At 46.3% G+C, this 16,103-nt stretch overlaps 1 protein-coding gene across 6 annotated transcripts in view; it reads left to right on the top strand.

Moving 5' to 3' along the window:
• Positions 1–1,153: 1,153 nt before the first annotated feature.
• robo2 (roundabout, axon guidance receptor, homolog 2 (Drosophila)) overlaps positions 1,154–16,103 on the top strand; it is a 375,041-nt gene continuing 360,091 nt past the window's right edge. For all 6 annotated transcript variants that reach the window (XM_031791154.1, XM_031791152.1, XM_031791149.1 and 3 more), the window contains exon 1: positions 1,154–1,921. In XM_031791154.1, coding sequence (XP_031647014.1) covers positions 1,867–1,921 — 55 coding nt within the window. In that variant the 5' untranslated portion in view covers positions 1,154–1,866. The remainder of the gene's footprint in view (positions 1,922–16,103) is intronic.

The following is a 16,103-nucleotide window of genomic DNA, read 5'->3' as shown; positions in this document are numbered from 1 at the left end:
CGCCCTGCATGTTTAATGTGCGTGCGCACAACGCGCCACAGCTAACAGATGACTAATGGCGCAATCATTGCTGCGCTGCCACTCACTGTCCGACACATTCAGGCCACCCACATCAAATATCAATGACACACAGAATTATAAGATCTACCTCGATTTGCTGTCTATGAACACAGAAATGCAATTATGTCTGGGCACAGAAAAATATATATCAATATATATATTTCACCCTGAAAAGTAGGCTTTTAGTTTTATGCACGGTCGTATGATGAAGTTACCTGAAAAAAGTACAATGTTTATTAAAATAGGCCTACATATGCAGCCGTTTTTATCTCGATTTCAAATCATTTCTGGGTAACAATTAAGCAACTTGCTGTGATTTTTTTGTGGTCAAAAGAAAAGTATTTAGTCATTTCTAAAGCAATAATTGTTTTTGCAAGTTGAATGGTGGGGAGGGGGGGTTGAAAACTAGCAGTTGTTGGCAGAGAGGTTTGGAACTCTCTTTCCTACTTGTCTATTACGGCTGCAGGTAGCCAAATGGTTAGAGCATTGGGCCAGTATCCGAAAGGTTGCTAGATCGAATCTCAGAGCTGACAAGGTAAAAATCTGTTTCTAGACTGGTATTGGAAATAAGAATGTGCTCTTAACTCACTTGTCTAAATTCAATAATTTGCCACCTGGTGATGTTACCCACCAAAACAGGCTGATAGTTCAGTTATCTTGGAAACATAGAAAAATCACATTTGGCCTTTTAATATGTTTTCCCCCCTTCAGATCAACATTATAGATATGAATTAGGTGGCTATATTTGAATCATTTCTAAGATTGTGCATAATTTCCCTCAAAAAGAGCCTGTTAACCTCTAAAAGAATACGATAGGCTATGTGAGCCTGCTGAGCTAGGCTACTTCCGGTGGGTCAAGGACAGAATGACCCTAGTGCTTCAAAGTCACTCGAGTGGTATGTAGCAGCATACCTGTGGCATGGGACCACGTCGTATGAACTTCACAGTCAGTTACAGCAATATGACTTTGGCCAATGTACGCTGGAGCGCACTCCGTCTACTCTCCTACATCCACCCTTCTCTCTCTCTCTCCCTCCCTCCCTGCCTTTCTCCTCCCCCTCCGGATACTTGTTTGGTGTATGTGTGTCAGTCCGCGCTGAGGCTGTGTGGAGTGAGCATAGACCATGGGCTCCTAGTGGTAGCGCTATACAGAAACCAATAGGCTGTTCAACTGACTTGACTGTACATTTACAGTGCTGAGGCACAGGCTAGGCACATGTGATCTTGGACAGCGGGTTCCCAATGAAATGTAAACATTTGCTTATGGACTGAAGTACATGGGGTTTTGGGGTTTGTGCATACACATTTAGACTTGGCTATCTATGTATTGATGAGGAACGGTGGAGAGACATGAAGATTTGCAAGGTGTCCGTCCGTCCATGAGACGCGTCTCAAGGAGCCGAAACCAAGACTGCAACTACATGATTGGAGGCGTTTCTCTTGAACCCAGTATAAACAGTTTATATTTTCTTTTAGGTTGTAATATGATATTGTATAGTTGCGTACATATTGGAAAAATAGACATGACCATTGCAAGTTAACTCGGGACAAACAGCTGGAATTTCAGATGATCGCGAGAGACTGATTTGGTTCTTACGGCTGTGGATATTAATCGATCCCGGGCTCGAACGAGCGGGCTACAATGAATCCTCTAAATTATTGGACATCACAACTGGCTTTAGTCAGTAACTAGGACCTATATAAAACTCGAACTATTAAAATAAGTACATTTGCTGCTGTTTGGACATATTTTCCTGGCAAAATCCAAGGATTTGCGCACAATCCGTGGATGTTTAATATGCTAGTATGGGTCCGCTAGCGTTCATTCTTGTTGCTGGATTATTGTACTTTCAAGTTGATGGTAAGTTATTTATGGAATTTCACATGGTATGAAACTCATTGTGTCGTGGAGTTATATGTCTTTAATATTGAGAAAGAATGGTGCTCTATATTGTAAAGTTCAACTCTTGCATTTAGAGGTTCTTCAGATTTGTATCCTTATTTTTGACTTTACTCCATACAGTTTTAACGATGGATAATGTTGATATACACTTTATATGATAGACTATGTAATAGTCTTCTCATATCGCTGGTCATGCCATGGAGAGTTAGATTAGGCATGTGTTTTATTTTACAATTAATTGGAGACTTGGTAGACTGTTTATCAGAGGAGTACTTGGTGAATGTTCTTTCTATAATCTGGAATCGTATCTCTGAATGGAGTTATATAATGGTTTTAGGCTTTGAAACGCAAACTGAAATGTCAGATATTTTTGCCTTCTGTCTTGCACGAAATGCATATTGAAGTCACCCGAATAAAAAACAAAAAATGATTTCATATAAAGTAGTTATATTTGGTGAGAAAAAAAAAATCTTAGTCATTCAAGAAATACCCACCTCACTTGTCTCCTTGGCAACAGAATCAGCGCATAGCCACATTCTGCATGATGGTATCTAGCCTTTTGACACCTGGGGGTCAGTAGAACCCGGCCACTGTACCCACAGTAACCCAAAGGTGTGCAAATGAACATAGGGTGACAACAACAGCAACATTTTAAAAAGGTGTGCACTACAATTCCAGCGTCTGATTCAACACTGTCTGGGTTGATCAACGATTCATTCACTGATTGACTTCTGATTTTTATCTCTAAAGAATTTATCGACAGGGAGATGGTTAGATCTGCTTATTTATTTATTACAAAATTGAATTCCACCTGCCCTGTTGTTTGACATAGCTGAGCTCACAGGTGTAGCTGTGCTTGTCTTATGGAGAGATGGGTGTGGAAATATATGCGATTGCTTTCAAATTCAGTCCAGGACCCAAGCCAAGTGAGGGGCACATAATACATCATGTATTCCTGCTGAATAATAACTAGTAGACTTTAAACATGACTGGCAGTCGATTCATTACCTCACTGTTGTTTCATCAATCTTTAATGGTGATGCTGTTGGTAATTGTGAAAGTAATTTATACAATTTAATTTATTGCTCCCACACTGTTAAAAGTCAAGCCTCCTCCTCAACTAATATAGCGGGGAGTGCAAAGTAAGCACAATTTTTATGATTTTTACAAGGCTTCCTGGGAATCATTGGCCTACAAGGGAGCCAGTTTAATAGAGGCATTAAATGAGCCTCAACGGCAGAGTAAATGTGATGACTACCATAAATCATAAATCAGGTGACAGGAGGCCTGATATGGTCTTGATCAATTATGTGACTAATGGAAAGAGGAGATAGGCAGACCACCACACTAACAATGAGGTTTGCAGTGTCACAATTCACAATCCTAATGTCTGAATCATGCTTACACACACACTAACATACACACACACACATACACACACACCAAGGCTAAAAACCTATTGACCTTGTGCCATTAAGCCATTTTTGAATGAGGAAGCGGAAGTCACAAAATGTGTCTTCTATTGCATTAGTAATGTCAACACTTGCTTTGTCGTAAGCAATGATTGACACTTACTGGCGTTGGCTTAGTGTTGTTTGTACAGCTTTAAAAAAATGGAAGATGTTGATTTTATTTGTTGAAGGCAGGGGTTGACACTGGGGCCCCTGCTCCTTCCTCTCCTCCTTTGTCCTTTTTAGATAGTCTTCGGTTTCTGTATCGTGTTTTTAGCAGTCTCCCTACAGAGTCTGGGAGTCTAGTCCCCTCTGTAGCGGGAACATGGATTCTCTCTCTATATATCTGCTCTCTCTTTATTTATCTTTCTCTCTACCTCTCTCTCTACCTCTCTCTACCTCTCTCTCTACCTCTACCTCTCTCTACCTCTCTCTCTACCTCTCTCTCTACCTCTCTCTCTACCTCTACCTCTCTCTCTACCTCTCTCTACCTCTCTACCTCTCTCTCTCTCTCTCTCTCTCTACCTCTCTCTCTACCTCTACCTCTCTCTCTACCTCTCACTCTACCTCTCTCTCTCTCTCTACCTCTCACTCTACCTCTCTCTCTCTCTCTACCTCTCTCTCTCTCTCTATCTCTCTCTACCCCTATCTCTCTCTCTACCTCTCTCTCTACACTCTACCTCTCTCTACCTCTCTCTCTCTACCTCTCTCTACCTCTCTCTACCTCTCTCGCTCTCTCTATTGGTCTGTGTGTCTCTCTCTGTGTCTGCTCTCTCTCCCTCTTATTCTCTGTCTTTCTTTTCTCTCTCTGCTGTCCCTCACTCTCTGTTCAGCCAAACCCACTGGTTGCTAAGCGCTGGCTGAAGGCATGGCTGGATGGCCGGAGGGAGAGTGGCGCACCTCTCTCTGAGCAGTGATTCACTCCTCCCAATCATTTCTCTGTCACCCTCCTCCCCTCTCCCCCCTCTCCTCCCCCACCTCCCCTCTTCTCTTCACCACTACCCATCACCCAGCCTTTCAGGGGTAATCTGTGGGTCCTTGGGAAGGGAGGAGCCATCTCTAAGAGTCCACTTATGCAGACAAAAAGGTCTGTAGTTGCATTTACTGGGCAACATGGGCAACAAAGGCAGGCTGTGTGAATGGCAGTCAGACGGTGTTTAGTGTTTTGTGATTAATAGTGCGTTGCTGCTGGAGACAGAGAGGGAGGGAAGGGAAGTGGGAGGAGGAGAGAGGACCAAAAGAAGGAGGGATAAACAAGACAGGAAGTGGGAGCTGGAGAGATTGAACGGAGAGGGATAGATCGAAATATGCTTTGGTTAGAAAATGGTTAGTTTTGACATGTGCTCCTGCAGTTATAGGAAAATTAAAGTGTTTATTGGCTAAGGTTTAATGGAATCAAGTAAAAACAAAATTGACCCTTGAATCTAAATGTTGGCCATACAAGAACGGCCACATATTCCCCATTATTAGCGACCAGTTGTCTAATACGAGGTCTCTTAGTCTATACTATAGTTTGCTGTTATTCGAGCAGGAATAGAACAAGAAGAATTGCTTTGCATGTAGACTAGTGGACATGAAGCCATGACCATGTGTTATTCTGAGGACCTCCAGATACTCCTGTCTGATCATAGAGCTTGTCGTCATCTGTGGTGGCATGGCAGAGTCTGGGCTGGTGATGCTCACCTCCAGCCTCCCTGGTGGCACACTGATGGGCACCTGAGGTCTCTAGTGGCCCTTGCTCTATCACTGCTGCTGATGTGTGTGTGTGTGTGTGTGTGTGTGTGTGTGTGTGTGTGTGTGTGTGTGTGTGTGTGTGTGTGTGTGTGTGTGAGAGGGAGGGAGAGAGAGGGAGAGAGAGACATAGATTGTAGGGTATGAAGTGTCCCTGATATTGGTTGTGTGTTGGATAGGAATTGTCAAGATGAACAGTGAATAGCTGTGTTGTCTTAACAGTAGGTTGGATGGTGATGATTGGATGAACAAGGTCTGAGTGCTGGGCTATAATGGAAAGTATGCCCATATTAAAACAGTGTATGTGAATTATGAGGCACACTTAGGTCAATGTGTAAGAGCCATTGTCATTTCTTTTCCCAAATGTGATTGTTCTGCTTGAGTTGGCCACGTTTAAGCAGCTAGCATTGCTGTAATTGAGGTTCGTTTGCGGAATAGGCCTGACGTGCCTTCAACTGAAATCTCCAGGCAGCGTCTCTCTGGTGTCGCCCAGAGTCACGTCACTGTCACTGGGTGGTGCTACTGCAGTTATAGGACTACTCTCATCTCCCTGCGCATTTACAATGTTTACTCTCTGATTACAGTCAAAGATGAGAGGAAAGAGAAGACCAGGGAGAAAGAGGAAGATAAGAGCGGGAGAAAGAAGCAGAGAGAAAGAACAAGGGAGGGGTTAATGTATGTGTAATGACGTTAGCATTAGTCAGATGAAGGGTCAGAATCATAGGGAGGGTTGACGAGTGTTACCTTACTGGTGACACAGAGCTGTCGCTGTGGTAGTTGAACAGCCAGGCCTTTCACCTATCACATAACAACACAAGCACAATCACACGGGCAGCACGGAACACAACACGGGCAGCACGGAACACAACACGGGCAGCACGGAACACAACACAGGCAGCACGGAACACAACACAACACACGCAGCACAGAACACAACACGGGCAGCACGGAACACAACACGGGCAGCACGGATGTCACGGGCGTCCTCCTCTTCATCTGAAGAGGAGAGGCGAGAAGGATCAGACCAAAATGCGGCGTTGTAAGTGTCCATGGTAAATCTTTAATAAAGAAAGTACTGACACTGTATACAAAACAATAAACAAATGACGACCGTGAAGCTACAACATAGACAATCACCCACAAACAAACAGTGCAACCCAGGCTACCTAAGTATGATTCTCAATCAGAGACAACTAATGACACCTGCCTCTGATTGAGAACCATACTAGGCCGAAACATAGAAAACCCCAAATCATAGAAAATCAAACATAGACTGCCCACCCAACTCACGCCCTGACCATACTAACTAAATACAAAACATAGGAAATAAAGGTCAGAACGTGACAACGGAACACAACACGGGCAGCACGGAACACAACACGGGCAGCACGGAACACAACACGGGCAGTACAGAACACAACACGGGCAGCACGGAACACAACACAGGCAGCACAGAACACAACACAACACAGGCAGCACAGAACACAACACAACACACACAGCACAGAACACAACACAGGCAGCACAGAACATAACACAGGCAGCACGGAACACAACACTGGCAGCACAGAACACAACACAGGCAGCACAGAACATAACATAGGCAGCACGGAACACAACACGGGCAGCACGGAACACAACACAGGCTGCTACAGCCTCAGCTTAGCGCTGTTCAGTGTCTATCCTGGTCTCTGTGAATAACCCAGGAGAAATCACAGTGCTAAGGTTGACTTAATACCCAGTGTTCTCTTGAAAGAAAGCACTTTTTTTTTTACACTCTATGGAATTCTTAGAGAAATGTCATGTGCATGGGGGACAGTAGAGAGAGAATAAAAGAGCAGAATGGAAGGTTGATAATAGCACTTAGTGTTTTTTTACCTCCGCTCTGCTAGATCTCAGTCAAGCATACCCCTGACATTTACTGTGCAGAAAGAGCTAATGCCTGGTTGCCTTAACCCAGAGAGATAGGCTGACTGAGAGAGATTATGAGAGCGAGAAAACAGAGATTTACACTAAATGAGGTTTTGAACTTTGTGTAACCACTATGTTATTTGTTATTTCACATCATTATGTAACCTTGACATAAGATTAAAAACAACCTCTCTCTCGCTTTCCTTCTCTCTCTCTCTCTCTCTCTCTCTCTCTCTCACTCTCTCTCTCTCTCTCTCTCTCTCTCTCTCTCTCTCTCTCTCTCGTTCACCCCCCCCCCCCCTCCTCCTCTCCACCCAGAGTTCTAACGGCTGTGTAACACCTATGAGGAAGGAATTTAAACAGGGGTTGGGGGAGCAGGGAGCGGCACACCTGTGATGGTCTTAGCTGGGCTGAGGCTGGGGCAGGGTGGGGGTAGTGTGTGTATGCCATGATTAATTGAGCATGGTGGCTGTGCAGGAGAAGAGAGGAGAGGCCCCTCACTCATCTATTTCACACACCTGCACTACCACACCTGTTGGAGCGTAGCTCTGCCTACCTCACTGTGCCTCTGCGCGCACACACACACACACACACACACACACACACACAGACACACACGGCGGCGGGTTTACTCAATCCCATCCCCTCTCCCTGGTCTACCCTGTTGCCTAAACAACACATTAGGATCTTGAGGCGTAGATGTGCACACAGCCTGGTAATGTTGATATAATTCCTGTAGCTTTGGATAATTCACTGAAGATTGTCTTGCATTTTAAAGCAGCCTTTTGATCTATGACATTCAACCAGCTTGTGAATGAAGCCCAAACTGGTGTTGTGATGAACAGATCCCCTGTTGTAAAGTGGATGTGTGGAGCAGTGTCCTCATCTTAATAGAATACTTGGTTTGAGGACAAGATGCCAACAGAGAGAGGAGGAAGGGAGGAGAGGTAGAAGCAGAGGTCTGTTGAGTCTGAACTCAGATACAGTGGTAGAGGAATGAAGGAATGGAGGTAGTGTTGGGGGCTTATCTGTGTTTTCATGTTGCAGATTTGGGTTTGGGGAAGCGCCTAATAAATTGGTCTCCTGTTGCTTTAACCCTGCCCTCTGGTTAACCCTACCCTACCCTCTGGTTGGCTGTCTCACAGCAACCCTACCCTCTGGTTGGCTGTCTCACTGCAACCCTGCCTTCTGGTTGGCTGTCTCACAGCAACCCTACCCTCTGGTTGGCTGTCTCACTGCAACCCTGCCTTCTGGTTGGCTGTCTCACAGCAACCCTGCCCTCTGGTTGGCTCACAGCAGATAGCAGGGAGCCACGTCAAGGCTGAGTGACTTACAAAGACAGAAGCACACACACACACACACACACACACACACACACACACACACACACACACACACACACACACACACACACACACACACACACACACACACACACACACACACACAGAGTATACACACATTCAAAGTCGAGCAAAGAAAAGCAAACATACCATGACCTGGAAATACACTTCAGTAGTTTCACAACATGTGTTCACAATGCTCAACACATGTTCACAATGCTCAACACATGTTCACAATGCTCAACACATGTTCACAATGCTCAACACATGTTCACAATGCTCAACACATGTTCACAAGGCTCAACACATGTTCACAATGCTCAGCACATGTTCACAATGCTCAGCACATGTTCACAATGCTCAACACATGTTCACAATGCCCAACACATGTTCACAATGCTCAACACATGTTCACAATGCTCAACACATGTTCACAATGCTCAACACATGTTCACAATGCTCAACACATGTTCACAATACCCAACACATGTTCACAATGCCCAACACATGTTCACAATTCCCAACACATGTTCAGAATGCTCAACACATGTTCAGAATGCTCAGCACATGTTCACAATGCTCAACACATGTTCACAATGCTCAACACATGTTCACAATGCTCAGCACATGTTCACAATGCTCAACACATGTTCACAATGCTCAACACATGTTCACAATTCTCAACACATGTTCACAATGCTCAACACATGTTCAGAATGCCCAACACATGTTCACAATGCTCAACACATGTTCACAATGCTCAACACATGTTCACAATGCCCAACACATGTTCCCAATGCCCAACACATGTTCACAATGCCCAACACATGTTCACTAGTAAGAACAAGTACATTACAGCTCATCAGATTACATCACTGTTGGATTTAGTGCCATTAGATGCTTTGCAATGGTACTGTTTATTAGGGTTAAAAGCAGTAACAAAAACAACTGGAGATACTGTACCTAGTGGTGCCTGTTGTATCTCAGTGTCTTAAATGGGAGTTCAGGGCTGCTAATGAAAATGCATGAGCTCTCCTGTCTGTGTGAGATGGGTGAAGACAGAGAGAGTGCATGGCACTCAAACACACATCCGTCACACGCCGCAGTCCCGCTACGGCAGTAATGCAGCCCAGAGTGGAAGCAGCCAGTGAATCAAGCCCCCATCCACCGCCGCACCACCGCACCACCAGACCCATCTCCCTCTCCAGCCCCATGGATCACCCAGCCATGACTGCCTGCTCCCTGCCTGGCCTACTACACCCCCTGGTTCCCTGCAGCCTGCCTCTGCTTCAACTAGCCCTGTGCTTCAGCTATATATTAGTGCATGGCGATATTGCATACCTATAAACATAAACAAGCAAAGATGTATGCATACAGAACCTAGTTTATATGCAAAAGTGCATTGCTATATTTCAGTCAGTATATTTGGAAGACAGCCAACAACAGTTATTTTGTATAATTAATCAAACAAAATCGAATTTAAAGATTTAGACGCAACAATCCATTGTATGCCAATTGTCTGTTAGATATATCTTCCTCATAGCAGTTGTGATGCTCCATGTCCTTGTAGAATGTAGAGGCAACGTATCTTTACTAGCCTGTGTCTCACTGTGTCTCTGGTGACCAGACAGGCAGGCAGGTCTCTCCACAGGGTTGTGTAACGGCAGCCATGATGACAGCCAGGGAGATGATTTATGTCACAGCCCCCAGCGTGGCGAGGAGAGCCTGTCTTTGTTGTGGCAGTGTAAGCTGCAGCGTAGGGCACAGTTCAAATGTCACAGTGATTCCTGCTGATTGGACCAACTGTTAATCGCAGCCCTGAACTTTTGAACTCTGGGATTCCTCTTGCTGGATTATGATGATGATGATGATGATGATGATGATGATGATGTATAATGTGCAAAGCTGCTCAGAGACATTCGTCTTTTACAGGCCCTCAGTCAGTAACAGACAGACACACAGTGGCTGAGTGGTGGCCGTAGTGTGTTGGTGAGGTTGCTGACTTTGGTAGCTGATTGCTACTACTGTGTTTAGGAGTATTGTCCAGAGGAGCTTGAGTGAGTTCCCAGTGCACTTACACCCTGTCCCTCAGCCCTTAGCCCAATGTAAGACACTATGCCTCCAACAGTATTTTCAATCAGAAATACTGTTACAATGTTTTTTCAACTGACTGCCATAGCCCCAAATAAAAAAGTATGTATTGTTGACATGGTTGGGACTGCGAGAATTTTCAGATATCAAAATGGGGTCATGGGCCAAAAAAGGGAACCCCTGCCTTAGCCCTTCCCCAGGCTGGATGAAGTGTCCCACAGAACAGTGCTTTAGTACAGGTCAGGTGAAGGCAGATTGCTGTGTGTTTAGTACAGGTCAGGTGAAGGCAGATTGCTGTGTGTGTTTAGTACAGGTCAGGTGAAGGCAGATTGCTGTGTGTGTTTAGTACAGGTCAGGTGAAGGCAGATTGCTGTGTGTGTTTAGTACAGGTCAGGTGAAGGCAGATTGCTGTGTGTGTTTAGTACAGGTCAGGTGAAGGCAGATTGCTGTGTGTGTTTAGTACAGGTCAGGTGAAGGCACATTGCTGTGTGTGTTTTGTACAGGTCAGGTGAAGGCACATTGCTGTGTGTGTTTAGTACAGGTCGGGCCCCCATACACACCTCCAATTATCCACTCATCTCTCAACACTGTGTATCACAGCCACCTGAACTCTGCCTCTCCCCTCCTCCCTCTCCTCCTCTCCTTCCCTCCCTTCTCCCATCTCACCTCCTCCTCCCTACCCTCTCCCCTCATCCCCTCGCCCCTCCTCCATCCCCTCCTCCCCTCTCCCCACCTCCTCCCCCCTCTTTCTCCTCTACCCCTCCTCCCTCATTTCTAAAGCAATGAACACCTTATTTATTTCCCCCTATTCGATTTGTCAAGCCCTGCTCTGCTCAGCTCAGCAATGCAATACAGGTAGAAAGAATAAAGAGATTTCAATGCTTGAGGGAGATTCAATCGGTGTCATTCATTTCATTGCTCTCCCTTCTGTAGGTAGGGGCTGTTTAGAGAAGAACAGTAAGGAATTGGCTAAACAATATTCAGTCCACCTGCTACTACACACACACACACACACACACACACACCATGAGCACATCAACATATACATTACACACACACACACACACACATACACATACACAGAAAAATCATAAATTCACAGCGTCTGCAGATGTATTTTCTAAATTTCAGACATGAACATTCAGAGCAAAGTGAACCCAGACAGGACATGTTCTGAATGTTAGTTGCAGAAGGAGGAGCCTATAATGCAACACAACAGCATTGGAGTGTATGAAGTGTGTAACGTTACTGGTGAATCTATGGCCGTGAAGAGCAGAGGCACGCAGTCAAATGACCAGGCACAGGGCCACTCTGAAGACTTTACATGAGGAGAGGGAGGGACCAGCACTGGGAGGAGGGTACATGCTTGAGTGGGCCTCACATTGGAAATCATTTCATCTGCATCACACAGTTCAGTGTCCCCGCCAGCACCCTGACAGCCCCGCAGAGAACAAGGCCAGATTCCTCACACTAATTAGCCAGAACAGGGACGGAGAGAAGGAGAGAGGGTGATAGAGAGAGGGAGGGAGAGAACTACCCTCATCAATACACTTCCAGTCAGCCACCCTCTTTTCTTCTTCCCACTCTCTCATGTATTCCCTCATTTCAAGTCAGCACTTCCAGCTCTGCTTTGACAGGCCGTCTCCTGGAAGAAGAGACAGCAACACACTGTTGATGGTAACTGAGGAACAGACAGCAACACAGTGTTGATGGTAACTGAGGAAGAGACAGCAACACAGTGTTGATGGTAACTGAGGAAGAGACAGCAACACACTGTTGATGGTAACTGAGGAAGAGACAGCAACACAGTGTTGATGGTAACTGAGGAAGAGACAGCAACACACTGTTGATGGTAACTGAGGAAGAGACAGCAACACACTGTTGATGGGAACTGAGGAAGAGACAGCAACACACTGTTGATGGGAACTGAGGAAGAGACAGCAACACACTGTTGATGGGAACTGAGGAAGAGACTGTGGAACAAGAAAGAAGGGAAAGAGAGATGGATGATTTTGGAGAGCGAGGGAAAGGGGAAGAGAGAGAGAGAGCGAGGCAGAGAGAGGGAAAGGGGAAGAGAGGGAGGGAGCGAGGAGTAACCACATGAAATGCAGGGTATGTGAATCAGCCTGGCCCATTGCTGTAGAATCTGATATTCTCTTTCCCACACGCATCTATGTATACACTCTAACTGCAGGTGAGGAGAAGGACAAATACACAGATACAAAGTCAATAAGACACTGCTGATCAAAATACTAAGTCAGAGTGCAGTGCAGTCTGATCATTGTTACAGGCAGAGAGAGCATGTCTACTGCGGTGGAAGGTTTGGGGCAGCTCCTGGAATTACCCTGACAGTCTAGTGTGTGCTTTCAGTGTACAGATCCTAACAATAACGGGCTCAGGCAGAGTGCAGAGCACGAGTGGAACAGGGCCCAGCGTGTGTCTCTTGAACAGCGCCCAGCGTGTGTCTCTTGAACAGGGCCCAGCTTGGGTCTCTGGCTGCCTACCTCCCTGCCTGCCTACCTCTCTTCCTGCCTGCCTCCCTCTCTCCCTGCCTGCCTCCCTCTCTCCCTGCCTGCCTCCCTCTCTTCCTGCCTGCCTCCCTCTCTTCCTGCCTGTCTACTTCTCTTCCTGCCTGCCTCCCTCTCTTCCTGCCTGCCTCCCTCTCTTCCTGCCTGCCTCCCTCTCTTCCTGCCTGCCTACTTCTCTTCCCGCCTGCCTACCTCTCTTCCTCCCTGCCTCCCTCTCTTCCTGCCTGCCTACCTCTCTTCCTGCCTGCCTACCTCTCTTCCTGCCTGCCTACTTCTCTTCCTGCCTGCCTCCCTCTCTTCCTGCCTGCCTCCCTCTCTTCCTGCCTGCCTACCTCTCTTCCTGCCTGCCTCCCTCTCTTCCCGCCTGCCTACCTCTCTTCCCGCCTGCCTACCTCTCTTCCTGCCTGCCTACCTCTCTTCCTGCCTGCCTACCTCTCTTCCTGCCTGCCTACCTCTCTTCCTGCCTGCCTACTTCTCTTCCTGCCTGCCTCCCTCTCTTCCTGCCTGCCTCCCTCTCTTCCTGCCTGCCTCCCTCTCTTCCTGCCTGCCTCCCTCTCTTCCTGCCTGCCTCCCTCTCTTCCTGCCTGCCTACTTCTCTTCCTGCCTGCCTCCCTCTCTTCCTGCCTGCCTCCCTCTCTTCCTGCCTGCCTACTTCTCTTCCCGCCTGCCTACCTCTCTTCCTGCCTGCCTCCCTCTCTTCCTGCCTGCCTCCCTCTCTTCCTGCCTGCCTCCCTCTCTTCCTGCCTGCCTCCCTCTCTTCCTGCCTGCCTCCCTCTCTTCCCGCCTGCCTACCTCTCTTCCTGCCTGCCTACCTCTCTCCCTGCCTGCCTCCCTCTCTTCCTGCCTGCCTCCCTCTCTTCCTGCCTGCCTACCTCTCTTTCTGCCTGCCTACCTCTCTTCCTGCCTGCCTACCTCTCTTCTTCCTGCCTGCCTACTTCTCTTCCCGCCTGCCTACCTCTCTTCCTGCCTGCCTCCCTACCTTTGCTGCAGTGGATGGTGATGGAATCTGCTTTGCACCTGTGAGCTCACTGGCAGCGAGTCAGCTCTCTTTCTCTCTTTTTCTCTCTCTTCCTCTCCCTCTTCCTCTCCCTCTTCATGTCTCTCTGTTTATACTGCTGCAGTGAAAGGATGTGGTCGCATTCCTGTCTGCAGGGGTTCATTAGAATCTGTGGGATAGGCCAGATTCCAGAGGAGATAACAGGTTGTTGTGTTCTTTGAGATGAGCTGCTGTGTTATGTATGGATGTCTCCTATAGATGAGCTGTGTCAGGTAGAGCCAGGACGATACCAGTATCACGATACTCGTTAGTATCATGGCAAGGAAACAAACTACAAAGCGGATTTAACTTTTTAGGAAAAAGCCCTATTGCTGGGAACAAACATCATTATGTTCTCATCCAGAGTCACATTTAATATCTTCCAAGCTATAGCACGCAATATTTTACATACAGCAGGTTTTTAAAGGACCAAAGAGATTGGTCTGCTTTATGTTTTCGTTTTTACCATGGAAAAAAATATTACGATACAGGTACTGTCAAAGCCCTAGTGTCTGGGAGACTGTGTTAGGGCCAGTGTGGTGTGACGCCGTTGACAGCTCCCCTTAAGAAGATGAATCTGGCTAGCGGAGGGGGCTGAGGGGGCCATGTGCAGGGTGACTCGGCAGGTCAGCACAGAGGCATGAGGCAGCCAGTAACATCATCCCATCGCCACCTCTAGTTTCCCCCCACCGCCCGCTCACATCCCCCTCTGATGACATGACAGATATGGCCCTGTCACCCTACACACCAGGGACAGGACACTGGCAGGACAGTGAGGGAAAAATAATGAATGAGGTACAGGGAGAGTAGGGAGAGATGGACAGAGTAGACAACCAAGATTAGACAATCAATATTTAATAAATACTTTTTTATTTACTGTAAATAATGTTATATTCATTCGCATTCAGCTAACATCTCATGTAGAATGGATGCCTCATTCTAAATGTGTCACACATCTTCTGTCCTAACCCCATAGCGGATGTAGTCTCGGCCAGGGTTACTAGTTGGTGGTTTATGGAGCTTCAGTGACTGGAACACTGGAACTCTTGGGTCCGAGGTTGCCCTTGGATACCTGTGATCTGCACGCGCTCCTGTCTGTTGGCAGAATAACTGATGTCTCTTTGGGGAGCCCTTCCTACCTGCCCTGGAGGAGACTGATGTGGCTATTGATTTGGTTGGTGGGCTGGGGATTTCTCCTGGGAGCTAATAAAAATAATTACAACAAGATGATCAAAGGCCCAACCTTCTGGTCTACATATGAATAAATATGTGCTGAAGATGATATAAAGAGACCTGCTTCTTGTGTGGTCACTGTGTGGGGTAGATATGCTGCTGATGTAACCTGCTGAGGGGAGAACGGCTCGTAATAATGGCTGGAATGGAGTCAATGGAATGGCATCAAACACATGGAAACCATGTTTGACATGTTGGATACCATTTCATGAACTGTTCCAGCCATTACTACATATGAGCCCGTCCTCCCTAATTAAGGTGGCAGAGGCCACCTGTGGCTGATATAGCCTGCTCTTTCCTAGGCAGTGAGAGAGAAGGAGATAGAGAGATGCGCTCACGTACACATGTAGTTAACCTCTACAAGATCGATTAACAAGAAAATTTCCCAGGACATAGACATATCTGATATTGGCAGAAAGCTTAAATTCTTGTTAATCTAATTGCACTGTCCAATTTAAAGTAGCTATTACAGTGAAATAATACAATGCTATTGTTTGAGGAGAGAGCACAGTTTTGAACTTGAAAAGTTATTAAAAAAACAATTAGGCAAGTTTGGGCCGTCTTGATACAAAAGATTGAACAGAAATACAATGGTTCTTTGGATCAGTCTAAAACTTTGCACATACACTGCTGTCATCTAGTGGCCAAAATCTAAAATGTGCCTGGGCTGGAATAATACATTATGGCCTTTCTCTTTCATTTCAAAGATGATGGTACAGAAAAATACAAAAAAGGTTGTTTTTTCTTTGTATTATATATTCTCCTACATGACTTTTACATTTCCACAAACTTCAAAGTGTGTCCTTTCAAATGATA

This window comes from Oncorhynchus kisutch, linkage group LG15 (assembly GCF_002021735.2).
Source record: "Oncorhynchus kisutch isolate 150728-3 linkage group LG15, Okis_V2, whole genome shotgun sequence".
In the NCBI taxonomy this organism is placed as follows: Eukaryota; Metazoa; Chordata; class Actinopteri; order Salmoniformes; family Salmonidae; genus Oncorhynchus; species Oncorhynchus kisutch.
This window is presented reverse-complemented; position numbering and strand designations above follow the sequence as displayed.